Source organism: Tachyglossus aculeatus, chromosome 17, assembly GCF_015852505.1.
Source record: "Tachyglossus aculeatus isolate mTacAcu1 chromosome 17, mTacAcu1.pri, whole genome shotgun sequence".
Classification (NCBI taxonomy): Eukaryota; Metazoa; Chordata; class Mammalia; order Monotremata; family Tachyglossidae; genus Tachyglossus; species Tachyglossus aculeatus.
In genome coordinates, this window is record NC_052082.1 from 47,720,030 (window position 1) to 47,737,091 (window position 17,062).

General features: G+C 41.6%; 1 protein-coding gene across 1 annotated transcript in view; it reads right to left on the minus strand.

Annotated features, from left to right (window-relative positions):
- Nucleotides 1-17,062, minus strand: part of NF1 (neurofibromin 1) — a 203,379-nt gene that overhangs the window by 104,212 nt on the left and 82,105 nt on the right. The window contains exons 23-31 of the mRNA XM_038758896.1: nt 16,464-16,586; nt 15,175-15,258; nt 12,726-12,842; nt 11,770-11,951; nt 11,428-11,639; nt 10,096-10,257; nt 9,885-9,988; nt 7,810-7,945; nt 1,437-1,499 (exon numbers count right to left, since the gene is read on the minus strand). Of these exons, the coding sequence (XP_038614824.1) occupies nt 1,437-1,499; nt 7,810-7,945; nt 9,885-9,988; nt 10,096-10,257; nt 11,428-11,639; nt 11,770-11,951; nt 12,726-12,842; nt 15,175-15,258; nt 16,464-16,586 (1,183 nt within the window). The remainder of the gene's footprint in view (nt 1-1,436; nt 1,500-7,809; nt 7,946-9,884; nt 9,989-10,095; nt 10,258-11,427; nt 11,640-11,769; nt 11,952-12,725; nt 12,843-15,174; nt 15,259-16,463; nt 16,587-17,062) is intronic.

Genomic DNA, 17,062 nt, shown 5'->3' on the forward strand with positions numbered 1-17,062 from the left:
CTTGCGAGCGAATATGAAATCACAGCCTCCCGATGTTGGGAACTTCATGGCCCGGGTCCTAACCTGGTGTGAGACTGGTTTTTGTAATAGCACAATTCCGCCAAAGCAGAAACAAGTCTTTCGAATGGAAGGAATGTGTCCTTTGTGCAGAGGCTAAGAGAAGCAGCCTTTTACTAATTTCTTTCTCCTGAATGAAGTAGGAGTCAAAATGATATCTATGCACTGTACTTGCAAGCCAGACGTTACTAGGCTCGAAAGCACCCTGGGTTGTGCTTTCAGGGCTTTCGGTAAGGGTCTGGGTGTCACTTTTTAGACTATTATCTGGATCGTGAAGAGCTGATGGTCTTCACTTGGGGAGGAAAGGAAAATCAAGGCACTACTGGCTATACTACCTCTCTTAATGATGTTAGGCCCTTCTGGGCCCAGTGAACAGGTCTGCCTTTGCAGCTAGGGCAAATACTTAATTTTCCCTGCAACGGACAGATACTTACCATTACTGAAGGTCCAAAAAGTTCTTTTTCCTTCAAGTGACTAAATACAAAAAAAGTTCCCTGCCTCATATTTCTGTGCATATCAGTCAGGATTAAGAGTGAGATTTTAAGAATAATATCAGTATCACCAACTGCATACCAAACTTTCATGATTATGCATTTAATATTTCGGATCTAAGGACACTATATAAAAAAACTTAAATTTTGAAATTACTATTATATTTCTGTTGGCTTTATAAATAAGTCAGATTATCAAAACAGAGGGCTGTCTCAAGTTAATAAAATAAAAACATCCCTCCATATATTTTGCCAGTAATAGAACATACTTTGGCTGAGTTTATCCTTTCAAAGTGCTAGGCTTTCAAGTCGTAAATTCAAAGTTGATTCTCTTGAATTCAGGGATAGTTTACCTTTTGATTTTTGCGCTAAACAAGCACAAGCATGAAAATTCACTGTAGACTGACTAGGCAAAATGTGAGGAAAAATGGTAACTTAGCAACCAGTAAAATTTTGAGGAGAGAAACTTTATCCCTTCTAGATCCCACACTTCTAGTAAAAAAAAAACCACTTACAATAACTGCAGGGCCAGAAATAACACACTCGGCAGTTCCTAAATCCTTGAAATTAAGTTTCTTTTGCATTCATTCACATTTAGAAATGATGGCAAAAACAGAAGAATTATACCCAGTACTAAGAAATGCACCCTCCTCTACCCCCCCACCCCAATATGCCTTTTGCTGAAATCAAATAGGCACACAGAGAATATTTAAAAATGTGACTCACTCCCAGGGTTAATTGAAATGAAAGCTATTTTGTGCCAGAATTAGTAGAATGATTTTACAGTGAAGGTCAAATAGGCTGAAGTGAAGATGCTCTTAACAAACGGCAGAGATTGTTTTGTTTTGCTTTGAAAGAAATGGCTAATAAAAAGTACTCCAAACTTACTGATTTTTTGTTTTCCTTTTTTTCTTTTACTGTAGCTTTATTCAGTAGAGAGTGGCAAGTTGCCTACAGAACAGAGATGAGCACAAACAAGTCACAGCACCAACTACATACAGCAACAAAAACAATGTTGACTTGTACATAAAATTACACAATAAAATGTAACACAAACAGAACAGAAAATGAGATATTTATCAACTAAAGTTTGATGATGGATTTTAATTCTGACTTTTTTCATTGTATTACATTTTATAATTAAAGGACTAAATACAGAGCAAGAAATGTTGGGGTTTAATCATTTCTACTATTTCTGGCTACAGTGAGGGCATATGTTGATTGATGATCACAAAATCAGGCATTAAATTACTATTTCTAATTTTAAACCATTATCCTTCCCCAAATAGATTTGGGGATATATTAAAAAAACCCAAACCTGACATTTCAGATAAACTTGAAGCCAAATCGGAATATAAATAGACTAAAGCTTATTAAAACACTTATGAGCCCTCAGGGGTCCATACAATTTACCGTCTCTGAAATGCTTCTCTGTGTGTCCTTTAATTGACTTCATAAATTGTCAGAAACACCATTCTCTTTCAGTATGAACAACTGAAATCTCAAGTATAATCCTGTCAACTCTAAAGGATAAGCACATGTCCAAAAGATTCTTTTGGAAAGAAATAATTTTTTACTTTCAGAATCACATACTATTTCAATTTCACACTCCTCTACACTGATAGCACGTCCATTTCTGTAATAAATTTTGTACTCACAGGAGGATCACCAATCTCCTCATTCTTAGCTATAACAGTATCAGCTAAAGCACAAATAAGCATCCTGATAGCTTCTTCTAAATTAAAAACAAATAAACCATTTAGACCCATGTGGGGGAGGTGACAACATGAAAATGTGAACCTTCTACAAACTCTTAACGCTGACTACGGTTTTGTTATTTCATTTTTGAAAAGTGATGTAAAAATCATTACAAACCAAAAAAATAACCTGAGACAAAAATTTTGGTTTCCTTCCCCAGATCTCCTCTGGGTGGGAGTTCTTTAGAAACTGATGGAAGCTATGACTGTAGGATACAAACTACTTCACCGGTTGTCAAAATTTCCAAAATTTACATTCCCACTCTATGATTCCAAATCATGATTCCAACCATGCTTATTTCAGATCATCCAGGGAATACCCCAACATGGTGAGGAAGTAACATCTATTTGGTTGATGGACAGGTTCAAACACTTAATCCAGTGCCAAACATCCTCTGGGAATTCATATCCTTGCTGCCTTCCTTAAACAGTAAATGCCGGTGTGTTTAGGGATGAAACGGATGCACAACGAATTCTCATACCATCAAAAAAATTCATCTTCCCAATGGTACAACTACAAATAATTGACATTTTTGGCACAAGGATTTTCAAAATCTTTGTGTTCGGAAACCTGTGGGCTCACTGAGAAGATCCGAGCGATAGTTACTAATCGTGTGTTTACTGTTCCAGTCATTTCATATTTAAAATCAGTAGTTTACTCCCAGCTTACAGCATCTAACCCGGTGATCACATGAAAGTTTCTAATATCTGGACTCTGCAGATCCGGAAATTTCAGTTCACCTAACTTGTCAGGGCGCTTACCAGAGAGCCAGCTAACCCAAGTTTAATAACCCGACTGATGAGAACATTTTCGGAGCTGAATTGGCCTCGGCCTCTTGCTTTCTGGATGATTGAATTTTTACACAATTACCCCCAAATGCCAACCAGAAATTGGTATGAAAAAGAATCATGTCCAAAGATAGAAAGCAGAGGCGGCAGAGCTGAGGTGAAGAAACTGCATCTTCAAAAAATAGCTCAGGACAAGGCAAATTTCCCCCAAACAACATAACAGTGAAGACCAGTTATCACATACAAATGATCTATTAGGACCGCTACATCTTGTTGATCACTTTTCATAAGTTTCTTAGGTCAATGACAAGTGACAAGTTGTTTGGGTGTTAGGCTCATATTTCCAGAAAGCGAAGAGAGATGGGTAATTTCTCTCCTCCCCCAAACAGCACATTCACAAGTAAGAAACTATTTTAGCTTGGGATTCATCCCAGCTGCTTCTTTTCCCTGCAGAACATAAAATAGCAAAGATGCCATGACGCTTCAGGCACAGCGAAAGAATGCAAATGAGTAAAAAAAACTCAAAGCAAGTAAACAAGAGAGCAAGCCAAAAGCGGAGATCTAGAGGGGAACGGCAAGGCAAAAAACTACCAGTGGCCTACACTCAAAGAACACTGGGCGAAATACATTTTTGGTCCTGATATTTACTAAAAATTCAGTAGGAGCAGCGTAAAATAGGCAAATCACCACGGTACATCTTCGCTCCAGGCAATCTGGCCAGTCCAGAAGCTTTGAGAGTAAACAGTTTGGAATGAAAAACAGAGAGTTTAGAAGGTAACATCCCAAGGGGGTAATTCTTAAAGTCAGAGACACGAACTTTAGATGATATAATAAAATTTTATAGTGAGTGCCTCCCCACCTCATGGACTTGTGGCTGAAGTGAATAAACTGACTATGAAACATGTCTGGGCTCTTATCAAGCCAAGTGCCATAGAAGCAAAACATAATCATATTATTCAGTAAACAGACAGCAATGAGGAACTGGGTGTCTATTTTCCTAGCAGAGGAAAATTTTTTATGTCTCAACACTCTGAAACGAACAAGAGTCCTTAGTGTCCTTCTTTCTGTCCTTCGTGCCTTGTAAATATGGCTTCTCCACTTACCATGGCAGAAAGATTACCGAAAACAGTTCAAGTATTACCCAAACACAATTAGCTGGAAATTTTTCCCATTTGTTTTCCATCCTTCCTCTTCCTTTTAGGAATCCCAGTCAGGATTCACACTGCTTCCTCATTTATTTTGACATTCAAGTTCATCAGTCCCCCCCGAAAAGCCCCTAAACAAGACCCCCTTTTTGTTTCGTTTTTTTAACAGCCAAGAATATAGGCCCAACCACAAAAAATCTGGATCAAAGCCTAGCACAATTTGTGCTCATTAAAATTACAAGCCATTTGCATTTGCTTGAATCTAAATTTAAGTCTGCTACTATGACATCAGTTTGAGCTCAAAACTAACCTCATGGCCAAATAAAGGACCACATTTAAACTATAATATTTTAGGTTTCGGGTCATGAAACTACCAAAGAAATCCAACAAGCTTTGAAGCAGTATAAATTAGGGGAACGGGCTCAGGTCTGGGTGTCAGAGGACCTGTGTTCTAATTCCCGCTCTGCAATGTGACCTATGGCAAGTCTTAACTTTGCTGTGCCTCAGTTCTCCTGTTCTCCCTCCTATTTTGGCCGTGAGCCCATGCAGAACAGGGACCGTGTCCAACCTAATTAACTTGTATCTACCCCAGAGCCTAGATCAGTGTTTGACACATAAGTGTTTAACAAATAACATTAAAACAAAACAAAATCAAAAGTTTTTTTTAATACACCTGAATAAGATGGAGCTCTAGGTGGAGCGCCAGAGTTCCAGAGCTTGTAACGTGCTTCACTGGTTAATAAAACCCTCTATCACATACTCTGGTCTTTCAGATTATTGAATCCGCTCCATTAAATTTTCACAATGGCGGAAAGATCATGATGAATTCACAACTGTCATTTTTTCTACTTTTTAAACTGGGAAAAACTATTCATTAATTGTTTGTGTATATCTGGAATCCCCTGATTAGAAAGAAATATGTTGTAGCTCAAAACTGATTTTTAAAGGGCTGTTTCATCAGTGCAAACTGAAGTACAGTGCTGAAAAGCTGTGACTGCTGGGTGGTTTTTTTTTTGCGAAGCAAATAAAATAGGAGCATAAGGCTGATAAAAAACGACCCCTCAAAGCCCACCTTACTTCCTTGCCATAACTGACAATTCAAAGAGAAAAGACACTATAAGTCTGTGTCAAAATGAAATCACTAATTGACCACACGCTAAGAAAACGTCACTCGTTTCACTTCCTACACCGAATTTTCATAACTTTCCCCCTAAACCGAACAGCTTGCTCCTACTACTTCACTGAGCTTCCTTCCTATCCTCTTTCTAAGCTTTCTTCTTCTAAGATGTATTACTTGAGTAATTCCACATTTTCCTGGTCATGTTACTGCAGTTCGGGTAGACTTTTTTTATTTAAATGTTTACTTTTTTAAAATATAGTATATATTGTAAATATTTGTACCTTTTCTCTTGCTCTTTTATCCATCTGTGTCTACTGGTCTTTGACTCTTTTAGTGGTAATGGGATTTATTGAATGCCAACTGGGCGTGATGCAGTGTCCTCAGAGAGAAGTGATATATTTCCTCCCCCGAGGAGCTTACACTCTACTTTGTGATTTCCAAGGAGACCTCCGTAATAATAATGTTGGTATTTATTAAGCGCTTACTATGTACACAGGAAGGCACTCAGTGAACAGTTGTCCATTACGCTAAAGAGTACCAAGGAGAGGATCATGGATTGCTTGGGAGTGGTCAATCTAATTTTTAGAACCCTAAAGCATCTTTGTTTCAAAGAACTTACACTGCTCTCAGTGACCTCCATTTCATCCTCCCAGATGCCCCTGAAGCAAGGAGGGGGAGGTATTATCCCCATTTTTCTGAAAGTAAGAGGGAGGCAGATAGAAGCTGTCTTGCCCGAATTCTTATGGTCTTAATCATCGGGAGAACTGAAACTAGAACACATAGGTTCCTTATTCTTAGAGAAGCAGCGTGGCTTGGTGGAAAGAGCACGGGTTTGGGAGTCAGAGGTTGTGGGTTCTAATCCCGGCCCCGCCACATGTCAGCTGTGTGACTTTGGGCAAGTCACTTCACTTCTCTGTGCCTCAGTTACCTCATCTGCAAAATGGGGATTAAGACTGTGAGCCCCCCTGGGACAACCTGATCACTCTGTAACCTCCCCAGTGCTTAGAACAGTGCTTTGCACATAGTAAGCGCTTAATAAATGCCATCATCATCATTATTATTATTATTATTATTATTACTCCAGGGCTTAGAACAGTGCTTGGCACATAGTAAGCGCCAAAAAAATACCATCATTATTATTACTCCTTGTCCAAGGCTCTTTCCACTGCCTCCAAATGACATAAAATAACCAATAGTTACCTTATGAAACACTGAAACATAGTTTCTCGGGGAGAGTTATACAAATAATAAAGTTTAACAGTTACTCGTTTTCATTCTGTACCCATGCCTCAGCATATTTTAGGAGCCCATATATACAAAATCATATACACTTACATTTTAATATGACTGGATATGTGAGGCATATCTTAAAATTAGGTCTACTGACGATTTGTTTCTTATTGAAATAATGCTTCTTGCCTCCAGAGGCACAATATTTAATATTTCACTTTATTTTTCGAGTCATCATCTTAAAGGTGTAAAAAAAGTCAAATTGGTCTTTTGATATATTTAGAAAATTCAGGAAAAAATGAGGCAACCCCAATGGCATTTCAACCCTAACCTCTTAGAATAATTAGATTTAGCAGCCTGCCCTGAACAGACTTCCACTGCAATGGAATGGAGAAGTCACACTTGAATTTCTCAATGTTTCTCAAGAACCCTGGGCAAATTATCAGGCCAAAAGGCTAATGTGTCAATAAGAAGTCAGAGAAGATGATTTAGCTTCTATACATGGTGCTCTAGAATCAGAAATTGAAATGATTTGGCCATGAGACTGATGTTATAGGGCTAGTATGAGGGCACTGCTTGCTCTGCAGGGAAAAATTTCTTCACCCAGCTGGTAGAAACACTTTTAGTTTATTACCACCAAAAGTTGTGAAAGCTGAAAAAGACCAGTTTGTTAAAGAGAAGTTTGGGGATGTTTTTGGACAAGTGGTTCATTATGGACTATTCCATGGAAGGCTCCTGATATAGAGAGGGGAAATTGGGATTTTATATGCTCCACCCCTAATCACTGGATTTGCTGACAGGGAGGGCAATCATCACATAGTTCTTCTGGGATTCTATAACTTCTAAATGGTGGACACTAACGAGTCTCTCTCAGAATACTCCGCTCTCAATTTGGTTCTCATCATCCCAAAATCCCAGAGTCAAACCTCAAGAAGCAACAAGTTGCTCTAGCAGATTTATCTTTCTCCGCAGTGGATGGAAGAGAGTGAGGTTTAAAAATGGAATCTACACAGCAACCTCCAATCTGAAGGGAAGTCTTCATACCAGCATAATCTATTTATTCGTGTGAAAGCTATTACTCTTTTGCCATAATTCTGCCCCCGAAAGCAGTTGTCCTATCTGTAACATATTACTACATGAAATTCAGATTCCACAAAGAACCACCCATTCTTCAGTCATGCAACAAGAACAAAAATTGTACACTCCAAATTAAGGCATACCTGGTACAAACAGTGGCACACGCTGCGAAGCTGAGGGGGAAACTCTGAGGAGGAATTGATGATAGCATGGAAGAACTTTTCAGTCATTTGTAAGAGACTTCGTTGGTTATCATCAAGGCTTTCTGTAGGCTCTAACCTATAGATTGGGATAAATGAGAGATCATTCAAAAGGGAACCTTCCTCAAGAAAAATAATTATTTTAGAACATATACCATTCCTGGTAGTCAATTTGATAACCGCGGTATCGCACCTGAGGAAATAGCCAGTCTCCTTTCAGGGGTGAAGTAAAAAAAAATGCTGTTTTTACACAGATTACATTCCTGGTTTGGTCTTAAAATAAGGATTCGATTACCAAGTACGAATTGGGCTAATTCTCCAAATGTTAACTCAGTAACTAGCCTGTGGGTGCAGGATGGCCTTGGGTATAGAGCACAGGCCTGGGAATCAGAAGGACCGGGGCTCTAGTCCCAGCTCTGCCACTTATCTGCTGTGTGACCTTGGACAAGTCACGTCACTTCTCTGTGCCTCAGTTATCTCACCTGTAAAATGGGGATTTAGATCCACTGTGAGCCTCATGTGGGATTTTGTCCAACCTGATTAGCTCATATCTATTCCAGCACTTAGTACAGTGCCTGGCATATAGTAAATGCTGAAGAAACACCTTTTTTTTTTTTAAAAAAAAAAAAAGACCACCAAGATTTAGATCCAACAGGCTACTTCAAATTTCCTATCTGTGACCCCAACTGCCTTGGCTAAGGGGTCAACGGTGAATTGCTAGAGTGACCTATATTCTGATGAATTCTATTTTCTTGCTCCTTATGTTGAGGCAGAATTCCAGTAGATACTTAGGGCTTGGCAGAGTATTATGCCAGCTTTACCCTCCTTCCCCTCTCCTCTCCGGGCCTGGGGTGGGACGGCAGGGGAAGGGGAATCTAGCTACAGCCCAAAGCCAACTCGACAGTTCTTAGGCAAGCACAAGGCATACGGAAAGAGCCTGGACTTTGGAGTCAGAAACAGTCTGTCTCCCCCGCTCTAGGCTATAAACTCGTTGTGGGCAAGGAATCCATCTGTTTATTGTTGTACTGTAATCTCCTAAGTGGTTAGTACAGTACTCTGCATACAGTAAGCGCTCAATCAATACGACTGAACGAACTGGGTTCTAATCCCAAGTTTGCCACTTGCCAGCTCTGGGACTTTGGGCATCTCACTTAACTTTCTAGGCCTCAGTTTCCTCACCGGAAAATGGAGATTCAACATCAGCTCTTCCTTGCATAATAATAATAATGATGATGACATTTATTAAGCGCTTACTATGTGCAAAGCACTGTTCTAAGCGCTGGGGAGGTTACATGGTGATCAGGTTGTCCCACAGGGGGCTCCCGGTCTTAATCACCATTTTACAGATGAGGTAACTGAGGCACAGAGAAGTTAAGTGACTTGCCCAAAGTCACACAGCTGACAGTTGGCGGAGCTGGGATTTGAACCCGTGACCTCTGACTCCAAAGCCCCTGTTCTTTCCACTGAGCCACGCTGCCATGTGACAGGGACTGTGTCCAACCTAAGTTGTATCTATCCCGTAGTATGCGCCTAACAAATACCATTGAAAAGCAAAAGGAAACCCAAAAAGCACAGTCCTCATACCATCCTCTCAAGAAATGAGGTTGGGCCCCTGGTCAGACGCAGCTGTTTATCAGGCCAGGCAAAAAGACAAAAGGCAGGAGTTCAGGCCCTGATATGCAGCCCATGTGGGGTTCTAGAGGCAGGTTTATTAAGAGAGGAGAAAGAAGCAGCAAGCCAAAGCAGCGGTTTCCACTTTTGGGTTACTGGGGACAGTAACGGGGGGTGAACAAAGGCGGAAGAGTATGGATTTCCAAAAAATTATCAGATCCAAAGTCTAGGAGGCTTAAGATGAAGAAGAGCGCTAGGAAGGGAGCTACTGAGTAGTGGAAAACCGGGGGATGGAGTAGAAACAGGAGGATGATACCACGTAACAAAGAGAAGCAAAACATGGTTGAAATGGGCTTAAAAGGCACAGGGAAGTTCCGTAAGGAATCGGGCTGTTTCACGAGGCAAACCTTGTAGGATCCACCTCAAAGCTGACGTGCTGCCATTCCATCGACGTGATGACAGTCCTCAATAAAGGTTCCAAAAGCTTTTGCAGATACGTAGCACCATAAACCTACAGTGAATGACAGACAGCAATTATGGCCGTGCCAGCTGCAGATCTCCCCCCCCACACCACATTCTTCACAGCCAGATATATAAGAGCTTTGAGGAGACACAAACCTTAAAACAGAATGTCATTATTTTACTGGCCAGGCTGTTCCCCCTGAAGAGAGTCTGCATGGAATCTGCCAGCTCCACTTCCTTAGAAAACATGTTCCAAAGCAGCTGGTAGAGTAAGTGGCGTGAATCAAAGAGAGTGACGAGAACGCGAGCTAGCTCATCCTAAGAACAGGAAAGTAACAGAGTGTCACACGAGCCCAACGGCACCAGCAGGAAGATGAGGACGGTCAAACTAAACTTTGTCAAGAGAGCCGAAAGTCGGAGGGTTGGGCTTTCCCCTCCACCCTAGACGACGGGCCAGTTCTGACCCGTGTGTGGCCGTGTGGGTTACGACAATAGTGGTCATTGAAGGGCACAGCCCAGCTCTGAGAGAAGCAGCGTGGCTCAGTGGAAAGAGCACGGACTTGGGAGTCAGAGGTCATGGGTTCCAATCCCGGCTCCCCCACATCCGCTGTGTGACCTCTGGCAAGTCATTTAACTTCTCTGAACCTCAGTTCCCTCATCTGGAAAATGGGGATGAAGACTGATCACCTTGTATCCCCCCATCCCCCTCCCAGCGCTTAGGACAGTGCTTTGCACATAGTAAGCGCTTACCATTCTGGAGAAGCAGCGTGGCTCAGTGGAAAGAGCTCAGGATTGGGAAGCAGAGGTCATGGGTTCTAATCCCGGCTCCGCCACTCTGGGCAAATCACTTGACTTCTCTGTGCCTCAGTTACCTCATCTGGAAAATGGGGACTAAGACTGTGAGCCCCACATGGGACAGCCTGATTACCTTGTATCCCCCCACAGCACTTAGAACGGTACTTGGCATATAGTAAGCTCAGTGTCAAAAACTGCTGGATTCTGAGACCCTTCTATGGCTAGTCCAGGGTCTTGTGGCAAACACAAGATGGAACTGAATCAAACCGAACTCCACTAGTTAGTGATCTGGCCTCTCCCTAGTTTAGACAGTCACCTCAAGCCAAATGACATTGAGGTCCAACTTCTGCTATATGCACCCCGGCTTACCAACTGCTATTCTATCGCCTTCCTTGATAATCAGCTCCCACTATACCTACGCAAAACATAATCAACCATAATCTGGCATTAAACAATAATCCTTTTTGCCTTAGTACAAATAAGGCGAGTCCCCCCGCTTCCACCTGCCATGCGCTTAGCGAGTTTAGAAATATAGTTTCTGGGAAGTGCTCGTCCTTGTGTTTTGCTTTCCAGAAAATAAAACTCCCATAATGACCGCATCCTGCCTGCTGGAATAAAAATAATGGGACATCTTCATCATGCCAAAGGCAATCGGGATCACAAAACGGGATCCCAAAGGACAGATCGACTCACCCACTGTGAACAAGGCACCACGTTGGCCAGGGCCATTGCTATGGGAAGCTCTCCTTGATCACCCATCATCGTGACTAATTCCACCAGCCTCTCGAACCGGTCGGCCAACACGGTCTCTGCTAACGTGTCGAACTCGGTGCCCTGCTGGAGAATTTTCGTGAGGACTTCCATGAACGTGGCTCTCGTTTGGAGATCTTTGTGATAACCTAAACCTAGCAGGGTAACACGGGCACAGGCTTAATGAAAAGCGACTTCTGGGCATCACGTTCCCATAGGCGACAGAGACACGAAAAGGTTTCGGCTTTCGCTCAGTCCTCGGGGTCGTCTCCCCGACCGCCTTACCTATGGAGTGCATAAGGCCGCTGTCCACATTAGCGTTGAGCAAGTTTGACATAGCAAGCACAGTACAGTGCCTCAGGGAAGCCAGTCTTCGAGACATCCCACGTTTCCTGCCTCCCGTTTGGGCGTTTTCATCTTCAACCTCACTGCAGTCATTGAGAAGGTTCATGAACAAAGTGAAATACCTAAAAATGAGACGACCTTCTCTTAGTAGAGGAAAGCAGATCAAAAGTCTCCATATATCTTCTACATTAGGCTAGTACACACAAAAGCCACTCATCAATACTCCTCAGGAGTGGCCTTGTTATTTGGTTCACGCCTTGCTAAGATTTTTTTATTCCTGACGGCTCATTAGGAACTGGGCTGCACTGAATGGGACTGAGCTCTAACAAGCAAAATCAGTAGCACGCCCATTTTGCACCAATTACATTGTAGAATAAAGAATGAAATTTGGTGACAGCAGCGGATAGTTACAAGGGACTAGGAGAGCTCGGGCCTGGGAGTCGGAAAGGCCTGGGTTCTAATCCCGGCTTGGACACTTGTCTGCTGCGTAACCTTGGGCAAGTCACTTAGCTTCTCGGTGCCTCGGTTACCTCAACTGTAAAATGGGGATTAAGATTGTGAACCCCACGTGGGACACGATCTGTGTCCAACCTGATTAGCTTGTACCGATCCCAGCGCTGAGGACAGTGCCCGGCACACAGTAAGCTCTTAAAAAAATACCATTACAAAAAAAGAAAGTGTGGACTTTTTCAGAAAATGATTTTCAATTCAGAGGCAAATTCAGTGATTAACAGCAAAAAGTTGCATGCTCTTCCAAATAAAGGGAAAGGTGGGCCTGTCGACCCAATTCTTGCGAACACGTTTCTGTCATATACTTTAGGTAGAAAAAAAAAAAGAAAGATGATTTGCTTCTGCTATGGTTCAGGCTTTTAGTTGTTTAAGTGCGTAAAATTTACTTAAGAAATAACTGGGACTTGGCTTCCATCAATTCCACTCCATCTCCTTCTTCAGGTTGCAGGGGGAGTCCAGCAAGAAGAGACACAACTGCTTCCATGCTTGCCTGGTCCAAATCTCTGAAGGGATTAGTTCAATAACGTTCATTAATAAATTTAATTAAAAAAAAAACAATGATTTGGGGGAAAGCTGCTTCAACCTTAACCTCTGAAAACAAGGTCTCTGAAAACAAGAATGAGAAATTTATGACTCTATCTAGTCTCACAAATTACTAGAATGATCTGCACTGCCAAACCACCGCTCTATACTCCAAACCATGATTCTCTCCACCTTCAAAGTCTTATCAAGTCAGATCTTCTCCAAGAGGTCTTCCCCAATTAAATCCTCTTTGCCCCCAACTTCCTCTCTTCTGCGTCATCTACGCACTTGGATTTGTACCCTTTGATTATTTGATATTCACCCCACCCTCAGCCCCACAGCACTTATGAACATATCCGTAATTTATTCATTTACGGTAATGTTTTTCTCCCCCTCTAGAATCTAAGCTGACTGTGGGCACAGAACCAACTCTGCTGTACTGTACTTTTCCGAGCGCTGCAGACAGTAAGCACTCAAATACCACTGATTGACTGACTGATGAGGGTTCAGTTTGTGGGTGACTTCAGTACAGTTCTCAAAATAGGGACGCTTTCCTTCCAAATTATTTTTTTTCCCCACCTAAAAACTTCGTTTACTGTCTTCATGTGAAAAATTGCCTCCACGGCATAATCCTTCCTCCGTCCCCGACGCACCCCAGATTTTGAGGGGGAAATAAAAGACTCTTTTTGTAAGCAGTGATATCAGCGAACACTGGAATAAGAAGAGGAGAAGGTCAGACCACCGTAGATGCAAGCAAGCTCACACAACGGGAGTCTGAGACGGGCATGCACTGGATGGGAAGAGGAGGAGGATATGACTGAAAGCTCGTCTCTAGACTAAGCTCGTTCACTCATTCAATCGCATTTACTGAGCGCTTACTGTGTGCAGAACACTGTACTAAGCGCATGGAAAGTACAATTCAGCAACAAAGAGAGACAATCTCTGCCCACAATGGGCTTACAGTCTAGAAGGGGGGGGAAGCAGACAACAAGTAAACAGGCATCAACAGCATCACTATAAAGAAATAGAATTACAGATACAATAAATACAATTATAGATATAACAAATGGAATTAAGGAATTAGAGACTAGAATTTGCCCTCGTTGTGGACAGGGAATGTGTCCGTTTATTGTTGTATTGTACTCTCCCAGTGCTCTGCACAAAGTAAGTATGCAATAAATTCAATGGAATTGAATGAATTGGATGAACGGGGGGAGGCTTGATGGAGATGCTTGAAGCTCTGAAGTGGGAAGAGAAGTGTCAGAATCGGCTAGCCCTGGAGACGTGGCTCACAGAGACATCCAGAATCCAGGATACGAAGAGAAGGGTCCAGCTCTAGAACTGCAGAAACCAGCGAATTATGAGGTGGGAAGAAAAAGAGGTTTGCGAAGACGTGTGAATTCCGAAGTAAGAAGGGTAGAAGGGAGGAGTGGCTACCGTATTTTGCTGAGTGCCCACTGCATGCAGCACTTGGGAGAGTAAAATCAAGTATGAAATGCAGTCTCAAGTGTCTTGTTACTTTTCTCTTCCTTCTCCCCTCATTTTATTCTTCTCCTCCTGATCCTCTTATTTCTAGCCTTAATTTCCTGAAAGTAACATTCACTATCCTATTTGGGGGTTGCAAAATGTAGGCAAAAAAGAGGGACAATTGAACGAATAGACAGGTTGTCTTGGCTGAGTTCAACCATAAACTTGCCTTTTTTTTAGCTCTATGCGCCTAAAAGGTTTAAAAATGCTGTGTGCTGTGACATTCTACTAGCAACTCTGACCCTCATTAAAGGCCACACACACAGTCTAGAAGACTTGATGGGTACTGTGAAGTTGTCATTTGGCTCAAATCTACTGCAACCTTGTGGGTGGGTGTCCCGTTGGGTGTTTCTTGCCCCTGAGAATACAGTGATGCATGCTTTCTTGATCATTTTGCCCGTCAGAGCTGGACAATAAGGGCTTTCCATTAGATGGCAGGCCCATTTTTAGAGCGCTAAATGCTATACATTTCCCCAAGTACTAATTATATGTGCAATCTTGGAATCTACTTATATTTCTCACGATGAAACGCCATGATTTTATCCTTTTCTCCCTTATCTAATTTCACTATCTTCACTGAAGTGTACTAAACACTATCCAACAGCATTTTAAGGTTAGAAGCATCTGAGATTTGGGTGGAACTATGACCCTGATCTAAAAAATATCTGCATAATTCAAAAACAAATCCCTACGAATGCATTTAAAATGGAAGTTATTTGTGACAATTCAGAAATTGCCTTCTGTTATACATCGAGAAAACCTCAATTAGAAAAATCTCTTCTTTACCTTGTTAAACATTTTACATCTTCATCTGTTGCTTGGTTCGATGTCCCCATGACCCAGTCTGTCAGATATTCCACCATCTTGTTCCTACAATGCAGTCCCCAGAAAAAAAAAATAAATACATGTTTTCAGTCATGGGGTTTAAGACGGTGAGCGCCGTGAGCCCCATGTGAGGCAGGGATTGTTTCCAAAGAGATTACTTTATATCTACCCCAGCGCTTAGTACAGTGCCTGACACACAGTAAGTGCTTAACAAATACCACAATTACTATTATTATTATCACTAATAATAATAAATAATAAAACAACAGATTGGGTATGCCAGTTTACCAAGGACCCTGACCCTCAACATAGAGGGGGCCTCTAAAACTCCTATGGATTACATTCGCCTCGCAGAGATCGTGTGGTCTTGTTTTGGAAAAAAAAAAAACAAATTAGTTATCTTGACAACCTTGGTTTATAGGTGGCTGTGACTCGATTGAAAATTGGGATAGAAATACATCAAATATGCTTTCTGCGTTGTACAAAAGCGAAATCACGCATTCCTAATAAAAGTGACATAACAGACGGCCAAAAATAGAAGGGAAGCCGAGTCCCTAAATTTTTGGCTATTTCTACCTCCTATCTGCAACATCAGAAAATCAGTCTAGAACAGCGCTCTGGACTAAAATATCCACCTGGGAAAATGAATTCTGGTGGCATATCACGCTGAGTTGAATTACAGGATACTCCAGCAATGACCACACAAGAACTTGCTGCCCTAATTTTAAATTAAAGCCCCAAAAGCAGTGACCCAAACCAGATTTGTGTCAATGCACGGCAAGTACACCCACTCTTTCTGTAACGCGAGGGTTGTGTTTTTGCGAAACCGTGTGGTAAAGGAAAATCTGAGCAGTAGAATTTATTTGTTCCAAGGCTGTGTACAGGTGCACAGGCAGCCTGGTTTTTGCTGGTAACAGTAGGCTCAAAAGAGCATTTTCTATTTGAAACACCCACTATTACAGAGTGGAGTATGGCTTATTTTCAAAACCTTCTCTAGATGTTTCCACGCCCATTGGATGCTTTCCTTAAATGGCTTCCAAAACTGTAAGAGAACACCTACTAAATTCAGAAATAAGGGCCAAGTGATTGGAAGCCTAGATGAGTGTTTGGCAAATAGGGAAAAGCATTCAGAATATCCCATTCAAATAATGACCAATTTATCTTTAAATATACTATTCACTAAGATGTATTCTTACTGAGAAAAATCATTTTACATTACAGTCAGCAGCAACACTGCGTAGGTTACTCACCTAAATTTCATTTCTTGGCAAAACGAAAGATCATCACGCCTCTCCATCATTACTTCAACTAACTGGCACAGTTTAGTTTTAATCTGAATCGCATGTACCAAATTCCCAAGCACACGAACATACCTGCTCAAGGGAGGAAACATTTTCAGACATTTTAAATTATTTATATTAATGTCTGTCTCACCCTCTAGGCTGTAAGCTCATCATGGGCAAGTAACGTGTCTACCGTCTGTTGCACTGTACTTTCCCAAGCGCTTAGCATAGTGCTCTGCACACAGTATGTGCTCAATAAATACCACTGATCATCACGATTTCAATTCAGAAACTCTTTGACAGTTTTTAACAAACTGCATGTTTACTTACTGTGCCACTATCAATCAATCCACGCTATTTACTGAGCACATAGTGTGTGTGGAGCACTGTACTAAGAGCTTGGGAGAGCAAAATCTCAGAGAGTTGGGAGAAACGTTTCCTGCCCATGACGAGCTTACAATATAGAGGGGACTAGACTATTACGCATATTTAGTGCAGCTGATCAGAGAACAGACATCTATTAATTTCTGTATATATGTATATGTTTGTACATATTTATTACTCTA